Source organism: Mustela nigripes, chromosome 7 (assembly GCF_022355385.1).
Source record: "Mustela nigripes isolate SB6536 chromosome 7, MUSNIG.SB6536, whole genome shotgun sequence".
NCBI lineage: Eukaryota > Metazoa > Chordata > Mammalia > Carnivora > Mustelidae > Mustela > Mustela nigripes.
The window spans coordinates 96,284,789-96,301,545 of NC_081563.1; the positions used below are offsets into that span (position 1 = coordinate 96,284,789).

The 16,757-nt window shown below is 42.0% G+C and overlaps 1 protein-coding gene across 1 annotated transcript in view; it reads right to left on the minus strand.

The window, feature by feature from the left end:
- CFAP61 (cilia and flagella associated protein 61) overlaps positions 1–16,757 on the minus strand; it is a 281,559-nt gene that overhangs the window by 260,899 nt on the left and 3,903 nt on the right. The window contains exons 2-6 of the mRNA XM_059406453.1: positions 12,997–13,148; positions 5,118–5,268; positions 1,520–1,596; positions 583–650; positions 220–346 (exon numbers count right to left, since the gene is read on the minus strand). Of these exons, the coding sequence (XP_059262436.1) occupies positions 220–346; positions 583–650; positions 1,520–1,596; positions 5,118–5,268; positions 12,997–13,139 (566 nt within the window). The 5' untranslated portion in view covers positions 13,140–13,148. The remainder of the gene's footprint in view (positions 1–219; positions 347–582; positions 651–1,519; positions 1,597–5,117; positions 5,269–12,996; positions 13,149–16,757) is intronic.

Sequence of the window (16,757 nt, forward strand, 5' to 3'; positions counted from 1 at the left end):
AGTAAATGTGCAACTTTGCCAGCCACACAGTACCAAATGAGTCTTGTCAGATATTTAGTCCTGTAAATTAAGTTAGCAGGGGGAACTGTAAACATCTCCAAAGGCATCATAAAATAATTTAATCCAAGCTACACACACTCATGTAAGAATTGGCAATTTCTTTGTACAGTAAGTGTCCAGGTTCACGTGAGGTCAGAAAAGGCGCTGCTCCAGGCTTACCTGGCCCTGCGGATGTGCAGCTGGGGGTAATGCTTCTGCCTGTGACATATATGCACAGCGAAGTCTTCATCGTACGTCAGACTTGGAATGTTCCCCACTTGCTCAAACACGGTTATGAGAGTTGAGCCTAAATCATTCAGAGAAAGAAATGTGGCCTCGTTTTACCAAGGGATAACTTTTGGACTTCAGAACAAAATATAACTTCTGTACTAAGTGGTATTTTAATTGTTCTATGATCAAATAGGCACATGATACATTTAGGGCCTGGTGACCCAGCTTATTGCAGTTTCCCCAGAGCGCCACTTTCAGCATGAGTTTCCCACCTTGGCAACTGCGGACAGGAGGTGGTTGCGTAGACCTTACCTAGGCTCATATAGGATGGCACAATGAGGAATATGAAATGCAGCTCCGGCACTGCCTTAAACACGCTCCTGGCAAGGGGAAGAGAGGGCGACACAGGTGTTAGGACCAAAGCAATTCTACTAGCTGGCACTGTGTGAGACACAGGCCTTCACTAAAAACATCAGCTGTTCATCAGTCCACCTGGGCCCCTCTGCTGCTTGCCTGCAAAGGCAAGAACATCTTCAAGGTAGTTTTTCTTCCTTCTCTATGCATCCTGAAATTCCAACTGGCCTCTTTTTTGTCTGTTCTATGGAGGTAGAGTGAAGAAAGAGTGCCACATTCATGTGGCACACCAGATTTCTGCTGACATTAACCTTTGACCTGGCATCTGGATGATCTGGTGTGACATTACAAAGTGACTTGAAAGCAGAGGCCACCACCCCCAAATGTCGGTGCAGGCTGTCAGAGACCCCGCACCATCACCAGGTAGCCTGACGGATCATGTTTCGCCACGCCAGATTATTCAGGATGCTTCCGCAGTCTGTCAGGTTAATAAACGTTTCTAAAGATAAGATGGAGGAGAACTATTTTTAGAAACATCCAAACCTGTGATGCTTTACTCCCCCTCCCCACAAATCTTTTTTTTTTTTTTTTTTAATGACTGTACTACCTGTTTGCCTCAGGGATGATCCTGAAAGATGTGTGTCAAAGGGAGTGTTGACTCAAAGAAATGTCTATGGTTTTCTTTCAGAAATAGCACAGCTATTCAACATAGAGGCTTCAATACAGCCATGGGTTACAAGCAAATTAAACACCTCAAAGGATCTCATGTCCTTTGAAAATATTTTAAAACGAGGCACACGGTCTCTTTCCTGTCATTTTGGCACTAACAGGTCTTGTCTGCGGTGTGTCAGCCAGCCCCCCTGACGTCCTCCTCTGCAAGACCCCAGCCACTCACTGAGTAATCTCTCTGCAGCAGCCAACAGAGTACTCGTCCACGGCCACAAAGAGGTGCAGGAACAACGTGTTCAGAGGCTGCACAAGAAAGAGAACAGGATTAAAGGCTGAGTCAGCATTCGGGCTGCCTCAGGGGTGGTCAGGGGGACAATTTGGAGGTAGCCACAGTCTTGGAACTGCCTGGTTTTGGGGGTGAGATTTTATGTGTATGGTGATGAGACACTCAGGCAGTGTTCAAGCTATCTCACTGACTCCATTTGCTGCCTTCTGTCCTCGTAGCTTAGAATTATTCAAGGAAACGGGGATTGTAAATGAGTCCAATGCATCCAGCCCTTCGTCCTGCCCTCACGAATGGGGCTCGGGGCAGGGAAGTGCCTGCAGGGGAGTGAAATCGATTATTAACTCAGTAGTCTTGTCCTCGGGGGGTGTCTATGCCAAGTGAAAGACAATCACCCATTCCCTGGGGCTCTTGAGTCAGCAGCTGCTGCTCTATTCAAGTGACACAAGAGAAAGATTCTCTTATGAATTTGAAGGATGGAAGGCAGATGCCACGTTATGAATCCAATGGCTTGTTTTGTTCAACATTCCCAGAGTCAGAATCAAATATTACTCTTGGGATCCAGAAAACCTGAGAGCTGGAAACAAAGTAGCAAGATTGGAACTGGACTTCAGGTTAAATATTTCCAGTTTTTAAAGAGCTTTGTCCCCTACTTCTGAAGACATTTAAAGTGGCCTCAATAGTGAGCAGTTATTCCGTACATCCAGCCATGGGTCCGCTCAACTCGGTACCCAGTGTTTATGGACAAATCTTCCAATTTCAGAGCTAATGCAAATGTGAGGGGGTTTACTGGTGAGGGTGCTGCTTGCACCTAGATCAGGACAACAGGAGTGCTTTCTGTGTTTCTCGTCCTCTGAGCAATGTTTTTAGGCAGCCTTGGGTTACCACCCACACAGCTGTGTGCCCCTCCTGTTGGATAATGCATACCTTAGGAATACTCAGAAGGGGTGTTTATCAGACATAAAATGGCAAGAGAAGAATCATGAGCTTGGTTCAGGCAAACAAGAGAAACCCTATCATTGCGATAGCAATAGCTACAACAGTGCTGTGAGCCCTCCCGTGTGTTACCGGCTCACCCCACAACCACCTGACTTAACACCTGCTTCAGATTCTGAACAGGACTAGTCCTAGGAGTACACAGTTTATTATTTGGCTGATTTATCTTCCAAATTCTCTCTTCCATCAAAAATATAATAATTCAACATTTATTCTTTAGCTTTACGATAAAAAGCATTACTTCAGTTGCAAATACCCCTGGGCTAAGTAAGACATTAAGCCTTGAGGCTTTATATCAATGCTGTCCAGTAACAAAATAACTTGAGCCACAGAAGCTGCATATGTAATTTCCTAGTCGATGATGTATAAAAAAAGAACAAAGATAGATATGTAAAATTCATCTTCAATATATTTCATTTAACCTAACATACTTAAATTATCATTTTGACAAATTAGGAATTGTGAGACATTCTACACTCTCTTTTCCTACTAAATATTTGAAGTTCAGTGTCTATTTTATTACACTTAAAGCACACCTTAATTCAGACTGGTGCACTTCAAGTACACAATAGCTACACATGGCTGATGGCCACCATAAGGGATGGCGGAGCTCTGCACTGCTGAGGAGTTTAAAATGTGTTCAAAGAGAAATAACCTTAAGAGAATAAACAAAGGAACCAAAGGGGAAAAAATTTATGAATAAGGGTGTTGAATTAGGATGTTTGAAAAGGTAAAATCGTGGTCCTAACACAAACATCCAAATAAACACAGAGTTAGTCACAGAGTTAGTCAACCCGTCCATTAAGGATCTGATCAGTGGGATGACAGAAACAATTTGCAGTACCTGAGGAGCTGGTTACCTTAGGTATTTTAATGAGGGAATTCTAGAATAAGATTGCTGGGCAAGAAACAAAAGAGTTAATGTCCTGCAAGGCTACCAACCATAACTTCTGAGAGGATCTCTTCCACGAAACAGAAATTTATATCTCGCATGGACAAAAATCTACAAAGTTAATCACTGTTCCTGTAGAACTGTATCATAGTCCGGTCAATAGATAATCGATCAAAGATACAAGCATTGGACCAAAAGCATCTTTTTGGCCTATTTCCAACTTTAAGATAATTTTTCTAAATATGGCAACTGGATGTATAGAGTGGTGAGGGAGAGAGAAGCAAAGGACAAAGGGAAGACATTATTTAGCTGAATAAATGCCGGATGACGTGTTGGGGCACATGTGGCTGTGTGTGTGTGTGCACATACAAGTGTATATGGGGAGGTGAACTCACTCAATCACGCCATCAGCATTCCCTAGGGCTCTGGGGACACACTCTTGGATTCAACTGACAGACAAGCATGCTATCCCTGGTCATAGCCTCTAGCTCTCCACAGGACTGGGCCCATATGCAGGCCTGGCTCTGGCAGGCTGAGGTCAGAGAAAGCTCAGACTCGGCACCACCTACCAAGTCAGGTTGCCAACAGGTTGTAAACTGCTCACAGCTAGAAAACATCAAATGAGCCAGAGTCCACCAGGGCACCTTGAAAATTACAGAGTGCAACAGGAATCTGAGGCTCTATTATCACTGTTACGGGAGCAACAGTGTAAAGGCAGGTGCCCTCCCAATATATCAAAGGCTTTAGACACTGAGCCTAAGTGTCCACTGACAGATGGGTAAAGAAGCTGTGGTATATATACATACACACACACACACACACATGCATGCACATATATACACATATAATGGAATATTACTCAGCCATTAAAAAATGAGATCTTGCTATTTGTGACAAGATAGATGGACCTAGAAGGAATTAAGCTAAGTGAAGTAAGTCAGGCAAAGAAAGATAAATACCAAATAATTTCATTCATATGTAGAATCTAAAACACAAATGAACAAATAGATTTAAAAAAAAAAAAAACAGAAACAGACCCATAAACACAGAGAACAAACTGGTGGTTGCTAGAAGGGAGGGAGGGCGGGAGGCAAAATAGATGAAAGGGAGTGGGAGGGGCAGTTCCAGTTATGGAATGAGTAAGTCACGGGGATGAAAGATACCGCATAGGGAATACAGTCAATGGCTACACTTGGGGTGAGCATAGCATAACACATACAGCTGTCCATCACTGTTGTACACCTGAAGCTAATATAACGTGTATCAAATATACTTCAGTTAAAAAAATTAAAAAAAAAAAAAGACTTTGAACATTGATCCTGGGGGGCACAGTGTGAAGACCTGAGAAGCACACATCTGACATCCTCACTAATTCCCTGCTCCCTCTTAGTCTTCACCAGCAGAGGTGAGTGAGGCCTTGCCACCAGATGACTGATCTGGCTATGACCGTCCTTTCTGTATCCTCTCTGGCCTCTTGCTCTTAGACTTGCTCTTCTTCCCCACTAGCTAACTTTGTTTCTAACTATCATGATGTCATGTTCTATTGTGAGTCTTGCACTGCTCGGTCTCAAAACTGGAAAGACATATGTGCAAACATAGGACTTCCCTTCAAAATTAAGGCTGTTCTAATAAGAACTGTGTGTAATTGCTTACTGTGCATGGGATTTCACTGTCAAGCTCCCGGAACACGGATACCCAGTTGTCCTGATTGGAGACATTCCAGTTGGGATAGTCCACGAAGGTAGCCTGGGCCATGATTTCCTCCTTGTCATTGCAGAGGGTAACAGCAAGGTTTGCCTTTTCCCTGTAGAAAGGATTAAAACTGCACACATGACTAAGATTATCAAAAGGGAGAGGATGAGGTGTTATCTTTTCCCCCTCCTTTGGCTACCCAAGTCTTCCAGCCACTGCATAACCTTTGGAAGAGGTGGGAATAGTGTGGCAGCAACTATGAGATAACAACATCATTCAGGACATCTGGGACTACCAACTAAATTTTGATTGAAAATTACATTTTGTTAGAAAGGTGTTGTATTTATGTGAAGTGTGCAATACCCTTCCCTTGGAGATTGGCTGGGGAAATTGTCTGACTGTCATTTTCCCGATACTTCCCATGTTGCCAGTTCCACTGCACTGGCCTAAACATGTCAAGTTAGAGTGGCCACCTGTCCCCACTTACCTGAGACTGAGAAGGTTCCCAGGTTATGGGACCATCAGGGCTACAAGTCCTGAGAAAACCAGAGTGAGCTGGTCACCTATGCAAAGCAATGAAGTGAAGAGTTTAGACCCACCTCCGGGTCTCTCTTAACCAATTTCTCCAAACCCTGAGCCCAGGTCCTTGGGCTGATGGATTCTAACGGGATGTGAACATCTATCACCCGATCCGGCTGCAGAAATGGAGACCCTGAGGGGTCTGGCTTAAGCCAAGGCAACCCGGCAAGTTAAAAAAAAAAGGCAAGGGTGGAGAAGCAGGTCTTCCAACTCTTATTCTGGTGGTTGTCCCAAAGGGACATCTTGATGGTCCTCCCCAACTGATCCCCTGCCATGCAGCCTGGCATGAGCTCTGACTTAGAGACAGGATATAGTTTACCGCATGGAGAACCATTTGTATAGAAATTGAGATGTCATTTTCACTTTTTCAGCTGAGTGAAATCTACTGATATCTTAAGTTGGAGAAAAAACGATTAAAATGCTCCTCCAAAAAAACCAAAGGTACAGACATCTTTGGGAAACACTGTGCTAAGCATGTTGATCTCAGTACCTACAGCCACTGTTCCTCCTCAGCCACTCCTCAGCCATGGGGGAACTCCTCTGGGTGCACCGGCCACAAAGGCCCCACCCTAGCACTGGCTACCATGGAAAGAAGACAGCAGACTGCCCTCTGGTCCCAAGAATATATTATCCTCACAGGGGACTCATTAGCAAAAGGATGCAGCCCCCAACCTCTCCACTCTGATTCACTGAAGCTCTGCCCCTCTTCCCATTACTGCACTGGCTCCCCCAGGCTCTTGATCCTCTGGGCTCCTCTGCCCCAGGTTCCCAGAGCCATGACCTACAGCTTCACAGTGATAGTCCTCACTCTAATTCAGATGAGAAAATGCCCAAGGCACAGGACCCAGCAATGACGGTGGTGGAGGAGGAGGAAGTGGGCAAGAGCTGGGACAAGGCAACTGCCATCCCCTTAGGGAAACAAGGGAAATGTGTTACTGGAATCCTAATTTGAACTTGAAACACATTTATCCATGGGAACCTAGGGTGGTGGTTGGGTTCCATAGTATAATTAGCACAGTACTATACCACACAGACATTATAGATTAAATAGGCTTTTGTGGGTTGGCCTGGGAAGCCAGCCATGAATAACGTTGTTTCAATGGGAAAATGCACTTCAATTTCCAAATGGCTGAGTGCAAGAAAGTAACTTTTGTAGCATTATCCTTTTGTATCTATAATTTCCACTTCTTATTACCTCTTAACATTACTCCTATATGGGACAGATTAAAAAAAAAAAACAAAAAACCATTGTAGGAGAAAAGAAGGGAGAGGAGGAGAAAGGTAGAAGGAGAGTCTTATTTTTAAAAGTTGGATTTAGAATTTTTCTATGGAATAACCCAAATCAAAAGAATATATACACATGTATATATTTCACACAAAATATGTTAAAGCTCAAGGATATTTTCCAGCAAGCGAAATCAGAGTTCTTTTCATTAAAGTAATGTCTCATTTGTTCACTTGGTTTAGCGAATTTTCCAAGTTCAGCCAAAACTCATTTTATTTAACTACACTTGATGGAAATCTTGGGTGAAACAGTATCCCCATTTTCTGCTTTATTAAGCAGCACGAATGGCACAGATCCGGGTGTTCCCAGAGTCTGTCACGTTCCCCCCCCCCCTCCAAGCCCCCTGTACTGTGACACATGCACTTGATGTGGCCTATTCCTTTGGCCCTATCCCCACTCATCTGCTATGCCCTATCTGCTCATTTTCTCCCCTACAATTTAGCAGGGTTTTTAGGTGAGGTCAGTTGTATTCATTCCTATAATCTGTGACTGAGCCAGCAGGTAATATAATGAAATGCAATAAAACTGGGGAAGAAACCTCCAGTTGTAGACATGCTTGTAAAATGGATCTCTGAGTCTTAAGGTTGGCCTGGCAAGGGGTTGGGAATTACCTAACAGGAAAACAGAAAGGTTGTATGGGCTGGATATATGCTGATGAAAATGTAAATTTGCTTTTACTTCTGAAGATATGCTGGCTTCTAAGGTAGGTCACAGCCTTTTTAGTTATTAGGATCCCATTTTAACATTTAAAAAAAAAACCTTTTGCTACTCCACTCCCATGTGGCAAAAATTATGCTTTTCATATCTGCCGATTCAGAAAATACATAAACACATGAGATGTGTGGATTTGAGGTACCCTGACAGCCAAGGCCCAGCAACGGTGTGAAGCTCATCTTCAGAAATAGGCTGTTAAGAACTTTCTGATAATTAGTATGTGACCGTGTACAGGATTTGAGATTTGCAGAAGGCTTTTGAAAAAAATCTGTAGGAAGTCACCAGTTGTAACCCGCCCCCATCCTCCATGCCATGTTCTGAATACCCCCTAAAAGGATGGGCCCTTGACAAATGATCTCATGGGTCACTGGTGATCACCTGCACAGCCCAACCATGTCCCCTCCTGCTCAGGCCAATGGTGACACACTTCACTCCAGGAGGGGCAAGTCACAAGCACACATTTGCTACCAAGCTGGGGGGTTGTAATTTATTTGCATCCAGAAATTTATCCACGTGGGAAAGATTCAAGACTCATTAAGGTATACAGTGGCCCCTTGCCACTTGCTTTTCCATCTCAGAGGCAATCATGCCTCACTTTGTACCATGTTCTGTGGCTTGTTGATTTCTTTTAGCAATATATATGGAAGAGAATTCCATATATAAAGCAGTCCTTTCTCCTATTCTATGGCTGCCTGGTTGCTGAGAAAGGAAGAGAGGAAAATGATAGAAAAGCCTGCCGCTTTCTGACCCTAGTCCCTGCTCCCTTATAGGCAAAACCAGAGGGAAGGTGGGAAGCAGTTCTGAGCACCTCCTAGGAGCTAGGCTCCGCCCTGTATTTAAAAACTATTCTCACTGTCCCATTCATCCTGCAAATTAGGTATAACTGTCCATTTCGTAGATGAGGATGCTGGGGCTTAGGCAGGATTTATTCATTAATGCAATAAACATTTGTTGAATACAGACCAAGGGCTAAGTTTTTTCCTAGGTTCTGGGCACACAGCAGAGAACAGGCAAAAATCCCTCCCCTCGTAGAGCCGACGTTCTAGTAACTGGAGACAGAACAATTTAAAAAAAAAAAAAACAAAACTAAACTGAAATGCACAGAATGTCCAGAGGGACAAGTGCTATGAAGAAATATTGGGGGAAGAGGATGAACCGCGCAGGTGCATGTAGGTGCGCTTCCAGAAGAAGGCAGCATTTGAGGTGTGATGGAAACGCCTCTGTAACTGTAGGATGAGGCACACCTATGCCTGGGGTGCTCCAGGAGAAATAAAGGAACTCAGTGGAGCTCCAGGGAGTGAGGTCAGAGGGAAAAGGGTGGACTCCACACCAGATCATGGCAGGCATGTGGCAGACCAGTGGAGGGTTCTGAGCAGAGCACAACAGGATCTGGCTGGTGTGAAGTGTTGCTCCGGCTATTATGTTGAGAATAGCTTGCTGGGATTGGGGGTGGGAGGGGGGTGTTGGGCAGCAAGAGCTGATGCCAAGGTGGAAGCAGAGACTAGAGAGGGGCTGTTGAAATACTCAAGTGGGAATGCTGGTGCTTCATACCTCATCTCAGCAGGAAACGTGAGGCGGAAAGAAGAGGCCAGGTTCTGGATGTGTTCTGAAGGTGGAGCTGACAGCGCTGCTGGTGTGGGAGGTAAGAGCAAGAGTGAAGGTGACACCAAGGTTTTTGGTCCAAGCAAGTGAAAGTTTGGAGCTGCTGGAGTTACCGAGATTGGGAAAGAAAAGACAGAGTAATCCAGAGGCAGGTGGTGATCACTCTGGGTATAAAGTACCTACTAGGTATTCGAGGGGTGACATCCATCAGGAAGCTGGATAAATGAATTTGGAATCTAGGAGATTCCATCAACAATGTTAGCTGTTTTTCACATTTACATAATAAATTAACCCAGAATTGGGTTTTTTTCTTTCTTTTTTCCCTCCCTCCCTCCTTCCCTTTCTTTCTTTCTTTCTTTCTTTCTTCTTTCTTTGACAGGAGGTTGGTCTTTACATTTATTCTTTTTTCCATATGGATAACAAATTGTCCCAGCACCATTTATTGAGTGGTACATCCTTTCCCCACTGGCCTGGTCATCAAGTTTTCATATAAGTGTGGGTCTCTTTCTGGGATCTTTAATTCCTTGGCCATTACCACATCATCCAGGTTACTACAGCTATAATGACTCTTTAGTTGGGCAAATCTCTCCACCTTATTTTTCTTCTTTCAAGTTACTCTGGCCCCTTGCTCTCCCATATAAATTCACACCCATATTATCAACTTCAACAAGTAATCCTAGCAGGATTTTAACTGGAGGAGAACTGACTTCTTTACATTATTAAATATTCCTATTCAAGAATATGTATACCTGTTCATTTATTTAGGTCTTCCTTAATGTCTTTCAATAAAAATTAATAATTTACCCCATCGTAGGCTTGGACATGTGGTTTCTGGGAAGGAAGGGAAGTACCTTTGAATCCTACCCTCCTCTTGGATAATACTTTAAGAGTACTTTCATTCTAATTATGCACCTGCCAATTTATCTTCTATTTTTGTTCTGAATTTTACCTGTTATTATTTATATCTTATAACTTCCTATTTATATTTAGTATCTATATTAGTCATTTTTCTTAATGCTTTATGCAAGTTTGATTTTTTATCTTAGAATTAACATATTTGCACACATATTTACTTTCTTGTATCCTTGGCTTTCCAGCTGAGATATTATTTCTGCCTACAGTATATTCTGAGGAATTCCCTTTATTCAGGATTCATTGATAAACTAATTCAGTTTTTGTTGGCCTCAAAATGCATTTATTTTCCTGTAGGTATTGAAAACCTGTTCCCTCAGTATACAATTTTAGTTTGGTGCTATTTTCTCTCCAATACTGAATATATTCTACTATATCTGGTTATCATGGTTGCTAGTGAGAAATCATTATTAGTCTAATCTTCAATTGTTTGCAGGCAAGTTGTCTTTTCTTTCTGATAATTTTCCAAATCTTCTCTCCAGCTTTGGCATTTTTCTGTGCATTATGATGTGCTTAGTCGGGAATTTCTCTGTGAGTTTATCCTGTTTGGGTTTCACTGAGTTTTCCAGATCTAAGAATTGGTGCTTTTCAAACATCCTGGAAAACTGTCAGCCATGACTTCTTCAAATATTGCCTCTTCTACTTCCTGTTAACTCCTTCTAGAAGTCTGATTAGACCCAACTGTAACTGTTAACTGTTCCATTCTTACTTTTTTGCCTCTGTCTCTTTGTGCTGAATTCTGGATAATTCAGTGGCATTGGTCCTCCAGTTTGCTACTTGCTACCTCTGTCTTCAATTGTGTTGGTTATGATGTTTAATTCATCCAATGAGCTTTTAACTATATTTTCATTTCTGGATAGCTTATTTGACTTTTTTTTTCAAATCTCATTATTCATTTTTATGGTTTTTAAAAAATATATCTTTTCACTGTAGATATAGTAAGCACAGTTGTTTTCTATTCTTTGACTGACTTAACATCTGAAGTCTTTGAGGGTCTGATTCTGCTGTATATTTTTGGTTGTTGGTTCTCCCTAATGGCGCATGTTTCCTTATATATTTTGATTTTTGACTGTAAGTGCATTTTGCTTAGAATTCTATCTGGGTGCATTATTGGAAGTCTGGGTTGAAGCTCCATCCTTCAGACCTGATTTGTGTTATTTCAGCCAGTTTCCTGGACACACTACTAATTTGCAACCACTTTTAATCAAATTCTCCATTTTATTTGCTTTATTCTGTCTAATGATAAACAAACATAGTTTTTCTCTGAAATGTACTCATTATTTAGGAAGTTTTGAAGCTTTTTGGGAGCACAAAGATAATCAGCATGGACTTTAAATCAACACATGCTTACAAATTCTTAAAGGCTTTGTCCCCCTTCATTCCGTGCTGAGGTTGAAAAGTCTACTTTCCCTACCGTCCCAGCGTCAGCAGTGGGTTTATGTCTCGTGCATCCTTACAATGAGCAACCCAGGATCTAATACTTCCCTCCTTAGGTGGGGGGTGTATTTACCTTCTCTTCTTTGCAAAGCTTTCAAAACAGAAGCTGGAGGTTTCTAGAATGTAGCAAAAATCCTCAAGGAATAGGTGGCACTGGTTCCTGCTGTTTTCTTAAAGTTTCTGATTTCATGTTGATAATGCTCTCTGCACAGTCCTTACCTTTTGTGTTCGTGTGTGTGTGTGTGTGGACATGTTTCCATCCAGAGGACATCATTACGGTGTTTAACCCACCACAATGCCAAAAAGTGGAATCATTTAATTGATATACACATTTTTAAAGCATTTTATACATGTTGCCTTGCTGTTCTCCCACAAAATTGTGAACATTTGCTTTATATTCATCAGTGCAATAATCAGAAACTACAAATTTTAATGTCTTAGACTGGCCTTACTTTAAACATTTCAATTCTATTTAATATGAAGCTTTATAAAACCCAGAATACTGAGCTATCTTTTATCTTTTTCAACAAAAATAATAAGGAACAGATTATAAAATGCATACATCCTAGTGTCCAAAAAACAAACAACAACCACAACAAAAAAAAAACAAGGGAAAAAAATCCGTGCATATTTTGAAGTTTAGAAGACCATTTTAATAGCAATGGTTAAGAGCAAATCTGGGCTTTGTCACTTACTAACTGTTTGACCTTGGGCAAGCCTCCATTTTCTCAACTGCAAAATGGACTGGATAAAGCACAGCCCCTGACAGAAAATAAATTCTCAAAACTAGCAGCGGATATTATTACCTTACCCCACTCTACTAGTGGGTGGGGCAGTTGAGATTTGAACTCAAATTTGCCTGAATTCAAAACCCTTTCAATTTGCGGTTGTTATAAGACTTAGAGATTGGTTGCTCCTGGAGATCTGCTCAGCAGGACAGATTTTCTTGCTGCCCATTTCCTCACCATAAAGCCCCATAAGATAAGGAGTGGGATCCCTTCCTCATGTGTGATAAAACTGATAAACAGCCTTTTTCTCAGTGGCCAGGAAAATGGCAGATATTCAGACCGAGGTGTCTGTCAAAAGCAGCCAACCATCTTTCAAAATAAGAAGAGAGTACTGCTTGGGGAAACCAGCAAGGAGAAGCTCCCACCACCATACTACCAAGACATCAGTCTCGGCTGCTGGCATCAAGAAACAATTCTAGAAGTTCTGAGACTAGACATCATACCCCCAAATAAAGTGAAGTTATTTTCCCAATTAAAAAAAAAAGTTGATAAACATTCTTGGCTTACTTAGCTACATACTTACAGAAGATAGATGATATTAAGCCTCCCAAACAGCTTCTGGGTAAACTTTCTAATGAGGTTTTTGATACAATAAATATCCTGTGATTCTGTTCTTCGGCAATGAACCACTTCTACCTTTCCTCTTGGAGAAGTGAGCACTGACATTTTTTTATCCTATCCCAAAAAAGAAAGAAAACAGTCCACCATTAATCTGAGATGACAAGCCTGTCTGGTTACAGTACTTACAAAATCAGACATTAATTCAATTTCCGTATGGTCAGAGTGAACATGGTATTGAGTGCTGGTGGTACACACATGTTCCCCTGGAGGTCGGCTGTGACGACGGTCATCACAAACTAGCCACATGTTTCTCTCCAGTTGAATGGTGTTTCTGAGAAGTGGCCCATCTAGAAATTTCTGCAACTGTACTCTTTGTTCCCAACAAAGCTGCTTTAATATTCTAACAATAGGATTGAAAAACATTGAAAGGAGTTATTTACTGATTCAAAATCCTTTTTATTTAATTGGCCACCATGGCATGTGGTCAAGAGTTATAGGGGAAATACTGGCAGCTTCTACCCATGTCCCAAATAGAGTTCCTCAGACTGGAGCCCTGAAAAGCAACAGTCCTGAGAGACGTTCTGAGACAAAAAAGAAAAAAAAATTACTGCGGTCAATTAAGTGTAGGAAAGGCACTCTTTAGGATGGCCTTTCTGAGGGGCCACCATGCCCATTAAAGTCCTTGAGAAGTTCCAAATAAAGTGCCTCCTTTCTTTGTATAATCCAGCCTTTCCCACACCCTTACTGAGGAGAATTTCCAATGATAGCGACAGTGGAGAATCTAATATTCCAGAAAGACACTTTGGGGAATGCTGCTGACAGGAACAGCAGGCCACAGACGGATTTCAATCTCTCTCTTAATGTCTTAATATATGTGTGTGTCTATTTTCTTCCACCCTCTGTCTGTCCCTCCATTCCCTCCTTTTTCCTCCTTTCCTTTTTCCTCGGGATAATCATTTTTTAAAAATTTTATTTATTTTTTCAATTTCTTTTCAGTGTTCCAGAATTCATTGTTTATGCACCACACCCAGTGCTCCATGCAATATATTCCTCCCATAATACCCACCACCAGGCTCACCCAACCTCTCACCTCCTTCCCTCCAAAACCCTGTTTTTTCCTCAGAGTCCACAGTCTCTCATGGTTTATTTCCCCTCCAATTTCCCCCAACTCACTTCTCCTCTCCATCTTCGGGATAATCATTTTATTATGTATTAGCCCGTATACCTGAAACAGGCACATTAATACTCACCACTGCACTAACCCTAGGAACAATATGGACCATTTCCAGCACCCTGGAACACTGTCTCATGGCACCCCCCAGTCACTCACCCCTTTAAAGGTAACAATTCTGACTTCAATCACGTAGATGAACTTTGCTACATTTTGAGTATCGCATAAGTGGAATTATATAGTACATATGGTTTTCTTTCAAAACACAATATTCTATCATTTGGCTTTTTGTTTTTATCATTGTTGTTTAGATGCACCCTTGCATAATTTCCAATGTGCCAAAGTACCAAAGAACTTGAGCACCACAGGGATTTGAGACAGCACTGGACCAAGGTCTTCCTTCATCAGATGAGCAAACTGAGGTCCATGAAGTGAAGTGACTTGCCTCAGGACACTCATATTTGGTCAGAAACTGAACCCTGGGCATGGCCTTCTAGTCCAATCCCCTGTTCCTTCCCCATTAAAGTAGACTGTGGGCTGCCTCTGTGGTAAGGGTGCCCTATCCTCCCAGTCCACTGGTGTTCACTTTAACTGTGGGTTGACTGCTCTTAACTATCCACACTGGGATGTAAATGGTGCGAGGTGCAGGGTCATGCAGGGAGACTTAGAAAGATGGCAGGTGGCAGCCAAGAATCCTCACCTGGTGGCCTTCTCCTTGGTGAATTCACACCACCCTCCATTTCTGCAGGCCTCCATTGGCGCCTGCCGAGCAGACCCAGCTCTTGCAGATGCCCTGCATTGTCCAAGCTCACAGAAACTGAAAAGAGGAGCCCAGCATGCCAATTTTTCATTTACAGTGGGAAAGTTAACAGTCAGACAGTCCAGATGTTTCTGCAGCTCAGACAGTTAACAAAGAAGTTATGCAGGCTGAATACAAGCCTGACTTCCTCTCCTTTGATAGAACAAGGTGTGCTATGTGGCCACTGCCCCACAGCCTAGGTGTTCTCAGGGGAACTGAGGTGAACTGGGGAGTGCATGTACTCTCAACTCCAGCCTCGTGTTGTCTTGTGAAAATGTGAACTCAGATCTTCACATTCTGCAAAGGAAGAAAACCTTGCTATTTATAACATCTCCCAAATTGGAAATGGTGGCTCAAAATTTACTTCACATCCTACAGATGTAAATAAGCAAACATTTCTTTAAGTGGGCTTAACCACCACACCTGCCATGGCAAAAGCCATCCATGCACTCTCTTTACAGAAGAACTAACTGCACAGCTATGAAAGCTCGGCTATCAGAAGGTTGATTACACAGGGTCATGGCCAAGAACACAAGCTGTGGATTCAGAGTACTGGGGATGAGACCCAGTGTCTAGCCCTTAATAGCTGTGTAACCTTGAGCAAGTTATTTAAACTCTCTGTGCCTCAGTGTTCTCATCTGCAAATTAGAGATAATAGGCATACTGTAAAAGGCTTAGAAATGAGTTGATATACGCAAAACACTAAAAGCAGTGTTTGACATGTGCTTAGTAAATATTGGCCATATCATCATTAATGTTATTACTGTTAAGCATGGACACTCTCAGGATTCAAAAGAGTGGACATGAAGAAGTCACACAAAGTTCCTGAGGTCTGGGGGAACTTCGTCTACTGCAGAGATGCCAAGCCAAGGAAACCAGAGATGGCAAATGCTTGGATGACACCTTCACAGTTTCCTGGGTGTCTCTACATTGTTGACAATGATCAATCCCCTTTGCAATAAACACATTCTTTCTTGAATAAATGAACATAGCATTAGTAAAGTGGCCGTCAGTTCTGATGACCTGATGACATGTCCTTCCTAAGATGGCTTTATACAGCCCAGCTGCAATATGAGCTGATTCCAAGTTCTAATTCTAAAGTTAATCTTTCTTAACATTTAATTTTTAAAAAGCATTTTAAAATACAGCAATGCATTCTTCATTACACCTTCTCAATGCAAAATATCTTCTCAGCATGAAAAACAAAAAACTTTACATATAAGGCTGAGGTCATGACTTCTTTTATTGTGGCAAAATACAAATAACAAAATTTGCCACTTTTACCATTTTAAGTGTATGGTTCAATGGCATTAAGTACATTCATATCACTATGTAATCATCACTACTACCCACACCCAGAATTTTTTCATCTGAAATGCTCGTATGATTTCTCAACTGAAGTCCTATCTCTTTTGGACTTTTGGACAGTACCTTCTATGTTAGGGGAAACACAATACATGCTGGCTGGGCACGATGTCCCAGGAGGGAGATAATCCACTGGAGGATGTCTCCTCTGAAGGCCTTCTTACTCCAAATCAGGGAGAAGAAATACCAAGCAATAAAATGACAGTATTATTTCAAAGGAGGCTAATCGGAACCTGGCTGACTACCATCTGAGCCATTAAATACTCTACTAATTTCCACAGTCCCTGTGAATGTGAAATTTGGTGCCTGCTACAAAGACATGGCATTAGCAGAGACAATAAATTTTCATATTTGCAAATATCCTTTACCTACTTTGGGTAGAAATGGA